This window comes from Rhamphochromis sp. 'chilingali' (assembly GCF_963969265.1).
Source record: "Rhamphochromis sp. 'chilingali' genome assembly, chromosome: 21".
Lineage (NCBI taxonomy): Eukaryota > Metazoa > Chordata > Actinopteri > Cichliformes > Cichlidae > Rhamphochromis > Rhamphochromis sp. 'chilingali'.
Window position 1 is genome coordinate 15,092,059 of NC_137949.1, and position 15,195 is coordinate 15,107,253.

General features: G+C 41.4%; 1 protein-coding gene across 6 annotated transcripts in view; it reads left to right on the forward strand.

Annotated features, from left to right (window-relative positions):
- Positions 1-272: 272 nt before the first annotated feature.
- Positions 273-15,195, forward strand: part of ralgapa1 (Ral GTPase activating protein catalytic subunit alpha 1) — a 76,503-nt gene continuing 61,580 nt past the window's right edge. For 2 of the 6 annotated variants that reach the window (XM_080870682.1, XM_080870684.1), the window contains exons 1-18: positions 273-663; positions 5,920-6,030; positions 6,107-6,156; positions 8,683-8,740; positions 8,923-8,966; positions 9,169-9,346; positions 9,490-9,605; positions 9,995-10,133; positions 10,763-10,971; positions 11,089-11,406; positions 11,492-11,671; positions 11,816-11,887; positions 11,996-12,144; positions 12,267-12,390; positions 12,780-12,926; positions 13,073-13,163; positions 13,435-13,599; positions 14,854-15,003. In XM_080870682.1, the coding sequence (XP_080726808.1) occupies positions 558-663; positions 5,920-6,030; positions 6,107-6,156; positions 8,683-8,740; positions 8,923-8,966; positions 9,169-9,346; positions 9,490-9,605; positions 9,995-10,133; positions 10,763-10,971; positions 11,089-11,406; positions 11,492-11,671; positions 11,816-11,887; positions 11,996-12,144; positions 12,267-12,390; positions 12,780-12,926; positions 13,073-13,163; positions 13,435-13,599; positions 14,854-15,003 (2,407 nt within the window). In that variant the 5' untranslated portion in view covers positions 273-557. The remainder of the gene's footprint in view (positions 664-5,919; positions 6,031-6,106; positions 6,157-8,682; positions 8,741-8,922; positions 8,967-9,168; positions 9,347-9,489; positions 9,606-9,994; positions 10,134-10,762; positions 10,972-11,088; positions 11,407-11,491; positions 11,672-11,815; positions 11,888-11,995; positions 12,145-12,266; positions 12,391-12,779; positions 12,927-13,072; positions 13,164-13,434; positions 13,600-14,853; positions 15,004-15,195) is intronic. The other 4 variants (XM_080870683.1, XM_080870686.1, XM_080870685.1 and 1 more) reach the window with 4 other exon arrangements.

Consider the following 15,195-nt stretch of genomic DNA (forward strand, 5'->3'; position numbering starts at 1 on the left):
GTAGTTTTTTTTATCTAGAATAGTCTAATGAATAGAGGACCACTGTGGAAGCTTAAACTACATTACCCATGTTTCACCGCTCTAGCTTGAGGCGGAGAGTTCGAACAGAATCCTGCACGTTTAAAACATTAAAAGATTAAAATCCACGTATGTCCAAAGTATGTAAGATCTGTGTGATATTTATGACAAACGGGATAGAAATTTTGCTTATTACTGTGGCATTTTTGCGTTGAATTTATCTGCTATCTATTATTTTGTTTCCCCCCCTCCCCTCCTCCGCCATGATGTTTTCTAACTAAGCAGCTAGTGACTGTTGTGGAGAAGGGAGGTGCAATGGATGGATGCGTTGCCCCGCTACGCTGTACATATTTGTCTTAGTTTAAAGAGAATGAGTTTCTCTGATAATTTTTTACCCGTAGAAATACTCCACGCTGTTGCGGAGGGCTGTTAATGCTCCGGGAGACACGTTTTTCGTTATAGTTTGAAGATTAGCTGGCTACACAGGCTAGCTCCTCCTTGCTGTCTACCATCGCATTCTTGCGTCTCCTGCCTCAGGAATGTTTTCCAAAAAACCTCATGGGGACGTTAAAAAATCCACACAGAAAGTGCTGGACCCAAAGAAGGACGTGCTGACGAGGCTCAAGCATCTCAGAATAGTCATAGGTAAGTTAGAAAGCATTATTAAAGGGCGAACAGCTTAGCTTCTAGATTTCAGTTTACTGCCTTGGTGCATGCCACACCAAACTCAAGTCAGAAAATCTCCAAGTTCAAAGTTGACTCGATTGTAGAGAGACACGCCGGATTTCTTTTCACAAACCAGAACACAGAAGAATATTTTGAAATTGTCTCATTAATTCGGCATCATGTCCGTTTTCTTTCATCAAACATTTTGTAAGGTTATATTATTTTTTCTGAATTGTTTATCTCTGAAGTCATAGTTTCTCCCCCTTTTACCGTCAGAATGATGGATATGTAACTCTCAATATACGAAGTGAATTTTAAAGGAGCCTAGCTGCTTCTGCTGTCGAGTTAAAGGGGAAGCTTTAAGGCTGTTATTTATATTGATTGTTTAGCAATACCATTACATCGTCAGATTTATGAATGGAGTTTGGCATGGGGTGTTTGGATAAAATAAAATCAGGTGTGATGCGCGTTGAACATCTAAACAACCTCAGTGATGCTTCAGGCCGTTTGACAGGCTTCTCTGGTTGCTGCAGGGGCGTGCCTGTGTGAGTTTTGGGGAAAGGCCTGATGTGTGAGAAATGCTGAATGTTTTCTTAACATGTGTTAAGATGTGTTGCAACACAACACCACATTCAGGGTTATGAATAATGCGTGGGAGAATAAAGGAAGATAGCAGGGTATTAAAGTGATGGATGAGTGTCTTTCACTGACACACTTACTCCCACACCGACCAGAGAGGGAAATAGCCTCTACTATTTCCTCTCTGTGTCCAGTAGCTCGGCTTCCTGTTTCTATTGTAAAAGTTACTGGTGTCTGTGTTTGTGTATGTGTGTGCAAGACAGAAAAGGAAAGGGGTGTGCCCCCTCCCTGTTCTCTATTGGGAACACAGGACCATGATAAGAGGCTGAGACATAAACACACTTGAAGTGAAATGGTCTGAAAGGAAGCAGATGACTGAATAATGGCTAAAGACATGTTTTGCAGTCAAGTTGCCATATGAAATGAAGAAAGTGGTTTTCATTTGCACAACACTGAAGAATTGTTAACTGCAGCAGTTAAGTATTTGTTCATGTTGTTGTTGTTGTTATTGTTCCAGCCGTTGTGGGAAGCAGACAGGAGCACTAAGACTCTTGAGCAATTTTTAGGTTTTCAAAACTGGTCACACCTATTATGGCATAATGAGTAAAAGGAGCTGTTGCACTGCTATGCAATCAGGTTAATAAGCAACTGTTCCCAAATCCCTTTTGGCTTTCTTCATTCCAGACCCCCTCTCTCTTTACATAAACGAGCTTTATTTAAAAAAGAAACCTGGTGATAAACTCCTCAGTTAAAACCAGCTGTTCTACTATTCTAATAACTTAACTACAGATGAACAGATGTTTATTGTGAGTTCAGTAGTGGTCCAGTCAGACTTTCTCATACAAGGCAAGAAACAGTGTTCAGATTATTCCAGTTAAGTCCTCAGAGTGAGTCATGAGAGATTTTTTTTTATTATTTTTTTTTATGTATTTGTTATTTTTTACTCGTGTCTTGATGAAGAAAGTTTTGTTTGTTTCATTTTATTCAAATTGATAAAAACTTTTCTCTGTTTAAAAGTCCAAAAAGGATGTCCAGATGATGTTGAAAGTTTGATTTTTCACAAAATGTAGTTAAATGGACAAAATCAGATTTAACTTGCAGCGTACTGTGCAAACATCCCGAGCCACTGTCCCTTTCTTTATATTTTGCTTTTTTGTATTTTTTTTTCTAAATTTGGTCCTGAGGTAAAGTTTTGCAGGCTTTCTAAAGGTCTTTCAAAGTTGTTGTTTTTTTGTTTTGTTTTCTTTTGTTTCTTTAAAATTGGCTACTTTTTCACCCATTTTCAGTCCAGTCTTTGTTCCTGGTCATTTTCATATTATGGTTAATGTCGCTTAAAACTGACCTGCAAACCTTCAAGCATTACAAAGGGTACTTAACTCAAGGGATGAACTTTGTGTATACACAAAACAGAAAACTTAGCAAAGAACCAATTTTAAATTGTATCTGTAACAAAAACACACCATTTCTTCACATTTCTCAAGTCGAAGTTATAAAAATGCCAAAGATAACACAATTTTACAGACTTGTAATAGGTGTTTGGATCAGTTCATCTGCTGTGTCCAAAAGCCTGATTAGAAGTCAGCTCAGTGGAAGGGTGGGTGTTAAGAAGCCAACTGAAAATCAGCTGCAACAAGTCTGATGGTGTGATGAATCCAAATTTTTTTATTTTTGCTTCAAGTCATTGTCATTAAGTATGCAGGAGGTCATGAAAGATGTACAACAATCAGCTTCTGTAGCCATCTGTAAAACACGATGGAGGCTGTGTCATGTTGATAAATAATAAACACAGAAAGGTGCCATCAGATCCACCATTGGATTGGCAACAGTAGGAAATCATATCTGGATAGAAAAACACACAAATAAACATTATCAGTCATGGATTAGCCTCGCAAAAGCCTGGACCTCAACATTATTGAACCACTGTGGGATCATCTAAAGGTAGCCAACATCCGAAGAAGAGCTTTGAATGTCTGTCAAGAAGTCTGCAGAACTATTCCTAAAGGCTACTTAAAGAAGTTAAAAGAAAGCTGCCTCAGAGCGTTCAGACTGTGTTTAAGAATAAAGGTGGTCGTGCCAATGTTGACTTTCAAGCTCATTAAGATTCTGCAAACATTCAAACAATGTGTTGACTATCCAACTAGGAGTAATGCATGAACGATAACTTAACAAGCAGCGAGGAGAATTAAAGTTTAGACAGACTGGGAAAAATATTAACTTGAAGCTGTACTGCATTGGTGCTCCATCACACATTAACTGATGTCCTCAACTAGTGCAGCCACTTTACAGTCTGTAGTAAGAATCTGTAAGGTAATGAGACTGTATGGCATTACTTAACAGAAGCATTTTTGTTATACAAATGTTTTTAAAGAAATAGAATGGTTCCTAAAAGCTGATTTTGTTTATTTGTTTTAATATGCCATTTAATTGCCATACATTGCAAGGAAAATTCTTAATTAAAAAAACAATTCCTAGAGCCATACATGCCTGCATAAATGATTAAAGAGAATATTGTACAAATATGTCGTTACATTTATGAATATAAGGGTTTGTCTTTCCAGATACAGATTTTGGAGACACTAATTCCTTTGGAGTTTCATCAGGAAGGGTGTCAGGGGTAAAAATCTGCCAAATCAAACAAGCCGCCCCACCCACTGTGGCGACCGCCTTGAATAAGGAAGCAGCCAAAAGTGGGTTTGTCCTGTATATGGAAATTTCTGGGACAACCAAAAAGGTGTTGGCCTTCAAAAGAAGCAAAATCACAAGGACTGTGATTTAAAACTGTTTTACTTAAGCATAAAATTCATTTTTGTTTGTAAAACAGCCAAAAATATCAGCAAAATGCTTAAACTTCTGTTCTGTCCACTAACAAATGAAGGCCTGTTATGAGTTAACGCAAGTAATTTTTTCAGTTCTGTTTTTGCTTGTTTAGCGAACTCGAGCTTTAACAGTATTGCACTGTAGACCTGCACCACTGAATTAAGAAAAAATATTATTTATGAACATGTTGTCTGTTTCAAGAATACGCGAATTCACCATAATGATGCTGTGCGTCTTACAACTGTGTTATTGAGCTTAATGAACAACTTCTGAGAAGGTCACTTCTTTGCAGGATCCTCAGTGGGTCATCTGGTGTTAAATTATGGGGCACAGAGGGTCGAAGTTTTATCGTGTGTCATCCATAGTGAAAATATATCCCTGCTGTTTGAATCAGATGAAATAGCAGAAAAGACTCTGCATCATTTGCTAAGAGATTCAGAATCACACCACAGCCTTTTTAAAACTTGTGGTGTGTTTCGGTTTTGCTTTTTAGGCTATGGGGACCAAATTCGTGTTTGTGCATGACCTTCAGCCACAGTGGTGGTTGTGTTTCAATATGAGTGTGTTTAAACCAGCGTGTTTGTGTGTGTGTCTCTTTCAACTGCTGCCATTAATGGTGAGGTGCAAAACACATCAAGTAAACTTCCTTATTCTTGAAAAGAGACTGTTTGCATGACAAACTGAGCTGTGTGTTGTTTTTACAGCTTCTTTACATAACACGGGTATATTTAGAGCGCCCATATATGGTGGTAGGGTTATTTTATTTAAATATGCTTCCTGTGAAGAAGAGTGAGAATTTTCCTCTCACCACTGTGTTTTCTCCATTTAAGCATGAATTTTGACTTGTAGTTGAGTCGATTTGTGTTTGTATTTCATGTGTAAAGGTTTAAGAGGCTTTACAGGGGTGCACAATAGACAAAAGAAACAAGCATAGGAAAGCTAATTTAAAACGAAATCACACAGAAGTGATACAGTGCACATACAGGCTGATACTGATAACACAAATGTTCTCTGTATCTGTAGTGTGTTCGATCACTAATGTGGCTGAACCTGCTGGTTAGTACCCCTCTGCAGCGGTACTATAAAAAGCACCATTTCCTGTTACCATCATAAACCAACAACACAAGTTAAACGGACAATTTTTTTTTTTAAAGTGTCTCTTTATGGGTTTCTGGTAATCAGTAGAGTTTCCTTTCATGACATTTTAGGTCAACTATTCCAGAGATTTGGGAAATAAACAAGAAAAGCTCCAACCCCAGTTTGTCTCTGAGGAATACAGGATGTCTTAGTTTGACAGGCACGTATGAGTGTGAGTTGTCACAAAAAGATAGTTGTGAAGCATTTTATATTTCTCACTATTTAATACTATTTAATATCTGTTTTAAAATCAGATACTTGAAGCCAGTGTCCTATAAGACTTGTTATTCCCCAGTTATTGGTTATTCACAGAGTCAAAGTAAAAAGAAAATCTCTGATTTCTTAAACTAGAGGGGTCGAGTTGAAGATGCACATGCGATGTTTTGTTTGTACAGAGGTGGGATTGTTAAAAGGAATATCCAAGTCTTGTTGAGTGTGTGATGTTTGGTTAATGTCTGTGTAGGTTCTCTGTCATCCAAGTCATGTTAGTCTAAGGAGCTTGGAAAGAAAGCGGCTGGATTTTTAAGCCTCTTGGATGAGAGATTAAATGTGTTTAAGAAAATGTAAAGTTACATTCGTGTTAATGGGTGTAAACGCTGAAGCAGATGTAGGGGAATTTATTGCGTTTTAATTTTTTTCCTATTCTCCTGAATGTGTATGTTCGTTGACCCTCTGATCCTTTGTACCGTTAATTTTTTTTAGAAAATGCGGAGCCGGCCGAGCTGAAGCAATTCTTCGACCTGAACTATTCTCATATCTACTATGTTTTCTTTGAGAATTTTGTCACCATTGAGGTCAGCCTCAAGCAAAAAGGTAAGTATTACAGGTGGTATAAAATGGTGGTTTAACGGGTATTGTAGGCATAAATAAATTATTCTTTGTTTTTCAGGTCATAAATCTCAGAGGGAAGAGCTGGACTCGATCCTCTTCATCTTTGAGGTATTTGAAACCTTACAGATTTTTAGATTATAAGTATTGTACAGTTTGATTTCATTGAGGATATGTCACATTTGCACTTGCACGTCGTTGCCAGAATCTTAAAGCTAACTGTTATATCTGGGATATTTTTTTCTACAACATTCAGTCCTACGAAGCTGACCTCAAAATGTCGGGGTTTGTTGGTAGAAATAAATAACAGGACAGAGTGTGGCTGCACGGTGGATCCCTGACATTTTGTTAAACCACAGAGGTGTTTGTGCTTCCAAACGCTCGGCCTCTCTGTTGGTGTTCTCGATGGATGCCATAACACTGGCTATCATTCCACTGGCATGTGGTGGTGCTTAGTGTAGCCAGGATAAGATAGGTGTGTGTGTGTGTGTGTGTGTGTGTGTGTGTGTGTGTGTGTGTGTGTGTGTGTGTGTGTGTGTGTGTGTGTGTGTGTGTGTGTGTGTGTGTGTGTGTGTGTGTGTGTGTGTGTTAGTTACTGACCTCCGTTTGCCCCTCAACGTATTTTCAATTCAGAGCAGGGCTGGGCAGAGCACATTTCCAGTGAGAATTAAGATAAAGGAAGATGCTTAATGCTGATTTTCTTGAAGAACTTTGGCCAAACAATAAACAGTTGATTGATTAGTTACATTGTGATATTAACTTTCAATAATACCATAAGAGTGCAACTATGTAATGAAAACATAGCAACAATTTTTCCATTATTGCATTGCATGAATGAGAAATTAACCAGCCAACCGGTGAATTCATCAATGAATGGGCAATATCAAGGTCAAGGTTCTTTATTTGTCACATGCATAGTTATACAAGTATAACACACAGTGAAATGTAGCCTGACACGCTCCTCGACATGTGCAAAAAAATTGGGGGGGGGGTGTAGAGGAAAAACATTATATATATATATATATATATATATATATATATGTATATGTGTGTGTGTGTGTGTGTGTGTATATATATGTGTGTGTGTGTGTATATATGTGTGTGTGTGTGTGTGTGTGTGTGTGTATATATATATATATATATATATATATATATATATATATATATATATATATATATATATATATATTGGGAGGGGGTGTAGAGGAAGAACATCATATATACACACCCAGCACGCCCCTGCGGGCGGTTTATCCTTCAAGCTCGGGTCCTCTACCAGAGGCCTGGGAGCTTGAGGGTCCTGCGCAGTATCTTAGCTGTTCCCAGGACTGCGCTCTTCTGGACAGAGATCTCCGATGTTATTCCCGGGATCTGCTGGAGCCACTCGCCTATCTTGGGAGTCACCGCACCTAGTGCTCCGATTACCACGGGGACCACCGTTACCTTCACCCTCCACATCCTCTCGAGCTCTTCTCTGAGCCCTTGGTATTTCTCCAGCTTCTCGTGTTCCTTCTTCCTGATATTGCTGTCATTCGGAACCGCTACATCGATCACTACGGCCGTCTTCTTCTGTTTGTCTACCACCACTATGTCCGGTTGGTTAGCCACCACCATTTTGTCCGTCTGTATCTGGAAGTCCCACAGGATCTTAATATATATATATATATATATATATATATATATATATATATATATATATATATATATATATATATATATATATATATATATATATATATATATATATATATGTGTGTGTGTGTATATATGTATATATATGTGTATGTAGTATATACACTGGGTGAATGTGCAGTAGTAGCAGCAAGCAGGTGAATTCTGTACATTAATAAGAATAGACATCTGACTATTTTACAGGATAGACAATATAAACATATTTAAAATTAAAGGAATTGAAATGTACATTGAGCCTTGGTTTAGTGTCTGGAAGAGTCCTGTCTCAGTCAATTATAGATGATGTGAGAGGGCGGGTGTGTGTGTTTAGGGCACGGATGGCTTGGGGATAGAAGCTCCTCTTGAGTCTCTCTGTCCTTGCCCGGAAGATGCGGAACCTTCTACCAGATTGCAGAAGTTGGAACAGTTTGTTGCCAGGATGGGACGGGTCCTTCAGTATCTGCGCTGCTCTAGTCCGGCATCTCCTGGTGTAGGTGTCCTGAAGCGGGGGGAGAGCAGTCCTGCAGCAGCGTTCTGCTGTACGGATCACTCTCTGGAGAGCTTTTTGGTCCTTCACACAGCTGTTCCCAAACCACGATGTCATGTTCTGTGTGAGGATGCTCTCCACAGCGCCTGTATAGAAAATCCTGAGGATCTTTGGAGAGACCCTGAACTTCCTCAGTTGTCGTAGGTGATACAGGCGCTGCCTAGCCTTTTTGGTCTGGACCTGAATGTGGGCAGCCCATGTCAGGTCTGAGGAGATGTGGACACCAAGATACTTGAAGGACTGCACCCTCTCCACTGGAGCTCCATTGATGATAATGGGCTTGTAGTCTCTGTGCTGACCCCTTCTGAAGTCCACCACCAGCTCCTTGGTCTTGCTGACGTTCAGCTGGAGGTGGTTGTCTGTAATCAATAATATAGCAAGACTCACTCTTAACGTGAATCTCTTTTTCATTTATTTAGAAAATACTTCAGCTCCTACCCGAGAGAATCCAGAGCCGATGGCAGTTCCACAGCATTGGTAACTCACTTTTAACCAGTATTTTACACTGTGGCCACTCACACGGTTACTCCATATGTAATGTTGAATCTCAAACAGCCTCTCAAAGCATCTTAGTGCTTCTGGCAACTTCTTGAGTTCAAAGAGAGGTAAGAGTAGCTGTGCACTGCAGGTGATGAAGCTGACATGCCTTTCTCTTTCAGGGCTGATTCTGAAGAAGCTGCTGCACACTGGGAACTCTCTGAAGGTACTGCTCAGTGATTCAGTGAAACTCCTTTACCTGTCAGTCATGGCTCTTGATCCAGAGTCCACAGGACTGGATAGTCCTATGGACCTAGAATCTTTTTTGCAACGTTGCCTGAGTTCATTGAGTTTTGCTGGGCGTTCATTTATGCATTCATTTATTCCTCCCGTCCTCTCATTTTTTTTGTTTGTTTTTGTTATTGTAGATCCGCCGTGAAGGTGTGCGCTTGTTCCTGTTATGGATGCAGGCCTTACAGAGTAATGCAGAACGTGAGCAGCTCTGCATGTTTGCCTGTTTGATTCCTGGATTCCCGGCTCCGCTCTGCCACGGGACTCCACGGACCCTGGATACTCTAATCAACCCACCACTGAGTTTGACAGAGAGTTAGTTTTATCAACACACACTCTCAAACACAGTGCATTAGACTCATAGATACATTACTTCTTTTTTTTTGCACCTCTAATATATTAAAGATATTTCGCAGCCTTTAATGTCATACCATACTCTGTTCTTTTCCTCTCTGCAGCTCAGGTGACTCCAGAAGAGATCACTCCACTTGTTCCTCCCCAGTCAGGTGATAAGAACCAGGAAGATCTCACTGCCTACTTCCTAGAAGCTCTACTGAAATACATGGTAAACCAGGTATTATCTTGATTCTTTACTAACACAGTTAACACAGCATAACTACACATGTTGTAGTGCCTTACTAATGCAACTCACGCTAAAAGCATGGGAGAAACCGAGTTTTGGGTGCATCACTCACTGATTTGGTTGTGGCCACATCTGACAGTGAATTAGGTATTGACCTAGTTCCTTACTGGAATCATTAACCCCTAAAATACAAATTGCATCCCCTGTTGCTACACAGTAACTTGGCGCTTGTATTTCCTCTGCTTGCTGCCATCACACACTGATAACATTTTTCCCCAAAACAATGGTGCTCTTCTCTGCTTGACCCTATTCTGCTCTCCGTGCGACACAGGCTTGGTTGTCTGTCTGTCTAACTGTGTGTTTATGTTTCTATCAAACAGGCAAAGTCTCTAGAGTGGCGGTGTAAAGAGAACCATGAACGTGGCTTCAGTTTCCTCTTTGGTCATTTCAGGAAGTTCTACCTTCCTCACATCTTTCCCAACTTCTCCATGGAAACCAGCCTCTACAGCCCCATGCTGGGTTAGTACTACTAAGTCATTTAGATCTACTAAATAAGCTTATTTAACCAAAGAAACATTTATTTATTTGTGATGTGTACTGGGGAAAACAATGACCCTTCAATTTAGACAAGAGGGAGCCAAATCTGGAGTGGAGTAATGATAAATGAACTCATGTTTTGGTCTTTCTAAACACTTAAAGCACTTTTGTGGTACTAAAAGTGCTGCATTCACCAATTCACACACACATTACACCAATGGACATTCGGCATGGACTCCAGTTAATTAATGATCTGCTCTACCTACTAAAACTGAACAGGAGAAACATGAGCCCCTGAGACCTGGCTCATTATCATGGTGGAGCACCCAGCTGTCGTCGCATCGCCGTTTGAATAGTTTACAAACATTGCTGGACGTTACAGTAGAACTCTGCTCTGACAGTCTCACTTTGAAGGATGCTGTGTTGTAAGCACTGTCCTTTTCTGAGAAGACTGGTGTTTGTTCCACACTGTGCTGCTTTTATTAGCTATGCAACATGACTGTGTTGTGTTCACTTTGTGCACAACAAGAACAGACTCAAAACTCGGTGATCGTACCTCATAATTAATCCTGTGCCCCTTAAATATATATTCCTCTCTCCGTCATCCATAGATGTGCCTCCTATGCGTTCTAAGCCGTACTACAGTGTTGTGCGCAGAGAGCAGGACAGCGGCGAAACGCTGTATTGCACTAAGGAAAGTTTCCTTCAGGCTCGAGTTGTCTTTATCCGCTGGCTGGTTTCCTTCTGGCTCGAGCCACGACCCAACACACATACCCACATCCCAGGAACAGAGGGAGAGAATGTCCCCAAGAACATACAGGTAAGTATGAGCACATTATTATGCATCACTTGGTTCTTGTGTTTTAACTGCTCAATTTGCAGAAGCAAATGCGAAAGATTTTAAAATACCTCTGACCCTGTCTCTGCTTACCTTCAGCGAGCAGCAGCTGGATTTGCAGCTCGCTCCACAGGCAGCTCAGAGGACAGCGGTGGGGGAGGGATTCGATCTGACAGCCACCTTGAAGCAAGCGGAAGCTCAAGTGGGCGAGGAGGAGGAAGCATGGAGCTCTCCGGAGGTGCAGGGACTGAACCTGAACAGAGCCACTCGAACACATCTACACTGACAGAGAGAGAGCCCAGCTCCTCCTCACTCTGCTCCATGGATGAAGAGCAGCTGACAGACATGGAGGTGGTGAGAAGAGTGCTGACCAGCTCCAGAACCAACGTCAACTTCATCACAGAGATCTTTCGACAGGTTAAGGAAAAATGGTTATTTATCATAAAGTGAGAACAGTTTCCTTGTATCTTTCTTGACATGTTCATATTCCCGGTTGCTGCAGGCGTTTCTTCTTCCCATGTGCGAGGCAGCGGCAATGCGAAAGGTGGTCCGAGTTTACCAGGAGTGGATCTCCATGGAAGACAAACCAGTTTTCATGAAGGAGCCAGAGGAGGGCCCTTATCCTATAGTCACGGCCACAAGTATGGATACAGGCTCGCAATTCGGAGACAAAGATGATGAGGTGAGAAATTTTGTGAAATCAGTCATGTAATTAGCTGAAATACTCAGGTAAACGTTCTGTACATTAGCAGCCAACAAGTTTCAGTTCTCAAGACCAGCTTGAGGTAAATAGAAGTGTTTATTTGTGTACTTTCCTTTTTTTAAGGGAATGAATAAAGTGATTGACAGTGAATTGTTGGAATACAGTGTTCATGCTGGAGTTCAAACTACACTACAGGTATGTTCTCACACACAAAAACTGCCAAACTTCCACAATCTTGGTGTTATTTCTTAAATATTTCTTGTGGTTTTGATTGCCTTTCTTCCGTCTCTGTCTCCTCTACAGGTGTTTATCACCCACTCCTCTAACGTTTTCCTGCTGGAACCAGCCAACGACATTAAGATCCTTTTGGAGGAGCATGTCGATATGTGCAAGCGAGTGCTGAACATCTACCGCAGCCTTGTCATGCATGAAACCATGGACCAGAAGACATGGTAAAAACACAAACAGCAGCGTAAAATGCCATCTAATTACATTTGTGTGCTCTCAACTACCTGCTGTTTCTGATTAAAGAAGAAGAACCGTTTAGCTTTAACGAGTGTTCCTGAATTTGTAGGGAGCAGATCTTGCTGATTTTGCTGAGGGTGACAGAGTCAGTAATGAAAAGGCCTCCATCCATCATGCCTCAGGGCAAGAAGAACAACACATTGTCGGGCAGATTAGCTGGACCCATCTTTCAGGTACGTTATAATAATGTCATGAAAATAAGGAGGCTCACTGGAAGGCCCGGCTACGCTGGCTCAGTCACTTCCACACACACAGCCACTCGGCTGGAGAGAGGCCTGGGGTTGGAGCTGGGGCAGGGTCAGGGGGGAAGCTGGGAACAGGGGGTTCAGGTAAGTTTGGCTCTGTGGCTGTTATCAGCCATAGAACAGGCGTACACGAGACATTAGCATCTGGGACTATAACGGATAGCAGTGGGACAGGGGGCACAGCAGGCCTGGAAACCCGGTCATCATCTAAAAGACTTCTATATTTCAATATTATATAATCATGTGTTTTAATATGTTACCACACTCTAGGGTTGCCAGCATGACTTATTTTACTTCATCCCTCTCTTTCTGTACAGACACTGATAGTAGCCTGGATTAAGGGCAACTTAAACGTCTACATAAGCAGAGAGCTGTGGGATGACCTCCTCTCTGTCCTCTCCTCCCTAACCTGCTGGGAGGAGCTGGTCACTGAATGGTCACTGACCATGGAGACGCTTACAAAGGTACTGAACAGGGACCACATATACCTCCGCTCTGCTATTAATATAACTAGATAAATTCAGTTCAACACTTATCCAAGTCCTCCAACTGTTACCACCTAAAACAGTGTGGTAAAAGATTAAAGCTTTGTTATGTCTCTGTGTCTTAGGTTTTGGCAAGGAACCTGTACAGTGTCGATCTGAATGAGCTGCCTCTCGACAAGCTCAGTGAACAAAAACAGAAGAAACATAAAGGAAAAGGTGAGTCACTTTTACCGACCTTCAAAAGACATTCCTGTGACTTCCTAAGAGCATATCTGGAACACAGCCGGCTGATTGTCACATCGCACTGCTGGAACCAAATGCAGCTCTGGAATATAAATTGGTCTGTTCATGTATTATTTTTTGACTGCAAAAAACTGAGGTCACAGAAAAACTACTAATTTGTAAATTTAGCAGATTTCTAGATGTAAATAGCACACGTGTTTTCAGCTCAGTTCACCGAGAAGTCATTCCTCTGTTCTTACAACAGGTATTGGTCCGGAGAGCCAGCGGCAGGTTGTCGATCGTTCCTTCTCTAAAGGCTGGAGCAGAGACCAACCAGGCCAGGCAGCCGCCATGAGACAGCGAAGCGCCACCACCGCTGGGTCACCAGGCATCGAAAAAGCCCGCAGTATTGTCCGGCAGAAGACTGTAGGTCAGTGTGCCCTCTTCCTACAACTCTGCTCCCTTTGAATGTAAATGTTCATAGCACTGACTCCCAGAATTTGTCTATGCATACTTTGGAGAAATAAATGGTGCGCAACAAAGCCAAACTAGCATGCTGTCTTTCCTCAGTAGATTTTGGATACCGTCACGCTCTTCTCAAGTCAGTTTTGTTTGATTTAATGTCTCTCCTCTGCTTCCCTCCTCCTGCCCATCTGTCAGCCTGACAGGAAGCTGTGGCATATGCTCACTACCATTCCTCTCTGGAGTCATGTTTATGGGAAATCTTTAGCTGTGGCCATTAGTATGAAAGATGTAGTTACAGCAATGCTTGAATAGGTTTAGTATCAGCTGAGATGATGAATAAAACAAATCCGAAAATCAAGTTGGGACTTTAAAAATACATTCACAGCTCTAAATACCCCAATTAAAAATTGTAACTGTGATGCCAAAAATTTGAGTAGTACTATTAAATATTTGATAAAATATTTGACTCTTTTGGTAGAGAATTTTTTTTAACCTTGAAATCCATATATAATACTGTTTCCTCCTTTTTTAAGCTATATTACCAAAGATGTTTCAAACGTGAATACACGCAGCCAGCCGGTTTGAATAATCTCAGTGTTATGCATTACGATAAAGACGGTTCTGCTCCAGTTGTGAATGCCAGAGTAGATTGAAACTAACCACAACAAAGGACGTTCCTCCACACTCTGCAGGGATTGAAGGTTTGGTTCCAGAAGGGTCTCTACAACCGGATTAGTTTAGGATATTTTCTTGAATGTCAACATGATGATTCCCATTTTCATTTAATTTTATGTAGCGTTCCTGTTTGTCGTGGGCTTATGAAGAGACTTGAGCTGCAGAACTCCCACCAGCTCTCTCACTCTCTCACTCACCAACTTTCCTGCAAAACTAACCCTGTCTCACCCCTCCCTCACCTTCCCTTCCCGTCTCTGTCCCTCCATGCCCATCATGGAGCCCACCTTTTCAATACCATCCTGTCACTTGTCTCTTGTTCCACTAATTTCCTCCAAGCTGTGTTTCTATGCTTTTGTCTTATTTACTAAACGTATTCACTTGCTCTCTCTTTCTATTATCTTCATTTTTTATGTACTCTTTTCCACTTCTCCTTCCTCACTTACCTCTTAACCTTTATCTATACTTTTTTCCTCTTTTTTGTATTTTTCCCTTTTCTGTCCCACACTCTTCCTCTCTTCTGTTTCTCTTCTTCCCACTTCCTCAGCCCTGCGTAGCTGTTCTACAGGGGATTCTCTGCTGTCCTCAGCCTTTATCCGCAGTGCTAAGAGTGCTCCTGCTCTGGCTCCACCTCTTCCTGTCCTCCTCCACCACCACCACCACCCTTTACTACCCCCCCTTGCCGACCAGCTGGCAGGTACACACTCTTTGCACTACCTGTCTGCCTGCCTGCTGCCTGCCTGCCTGGATTAGTCGTCTACACAGACTGAAACTCTGCCTGTTGTCTTGTCTCTGAATATTTCTCTTTTCTTGTTTGTTTGTTATCACTGGATCAACAGTTTTCATCCGCTCCATCAACAGTCATTGACCCCATTCCCAGTTCAACTGC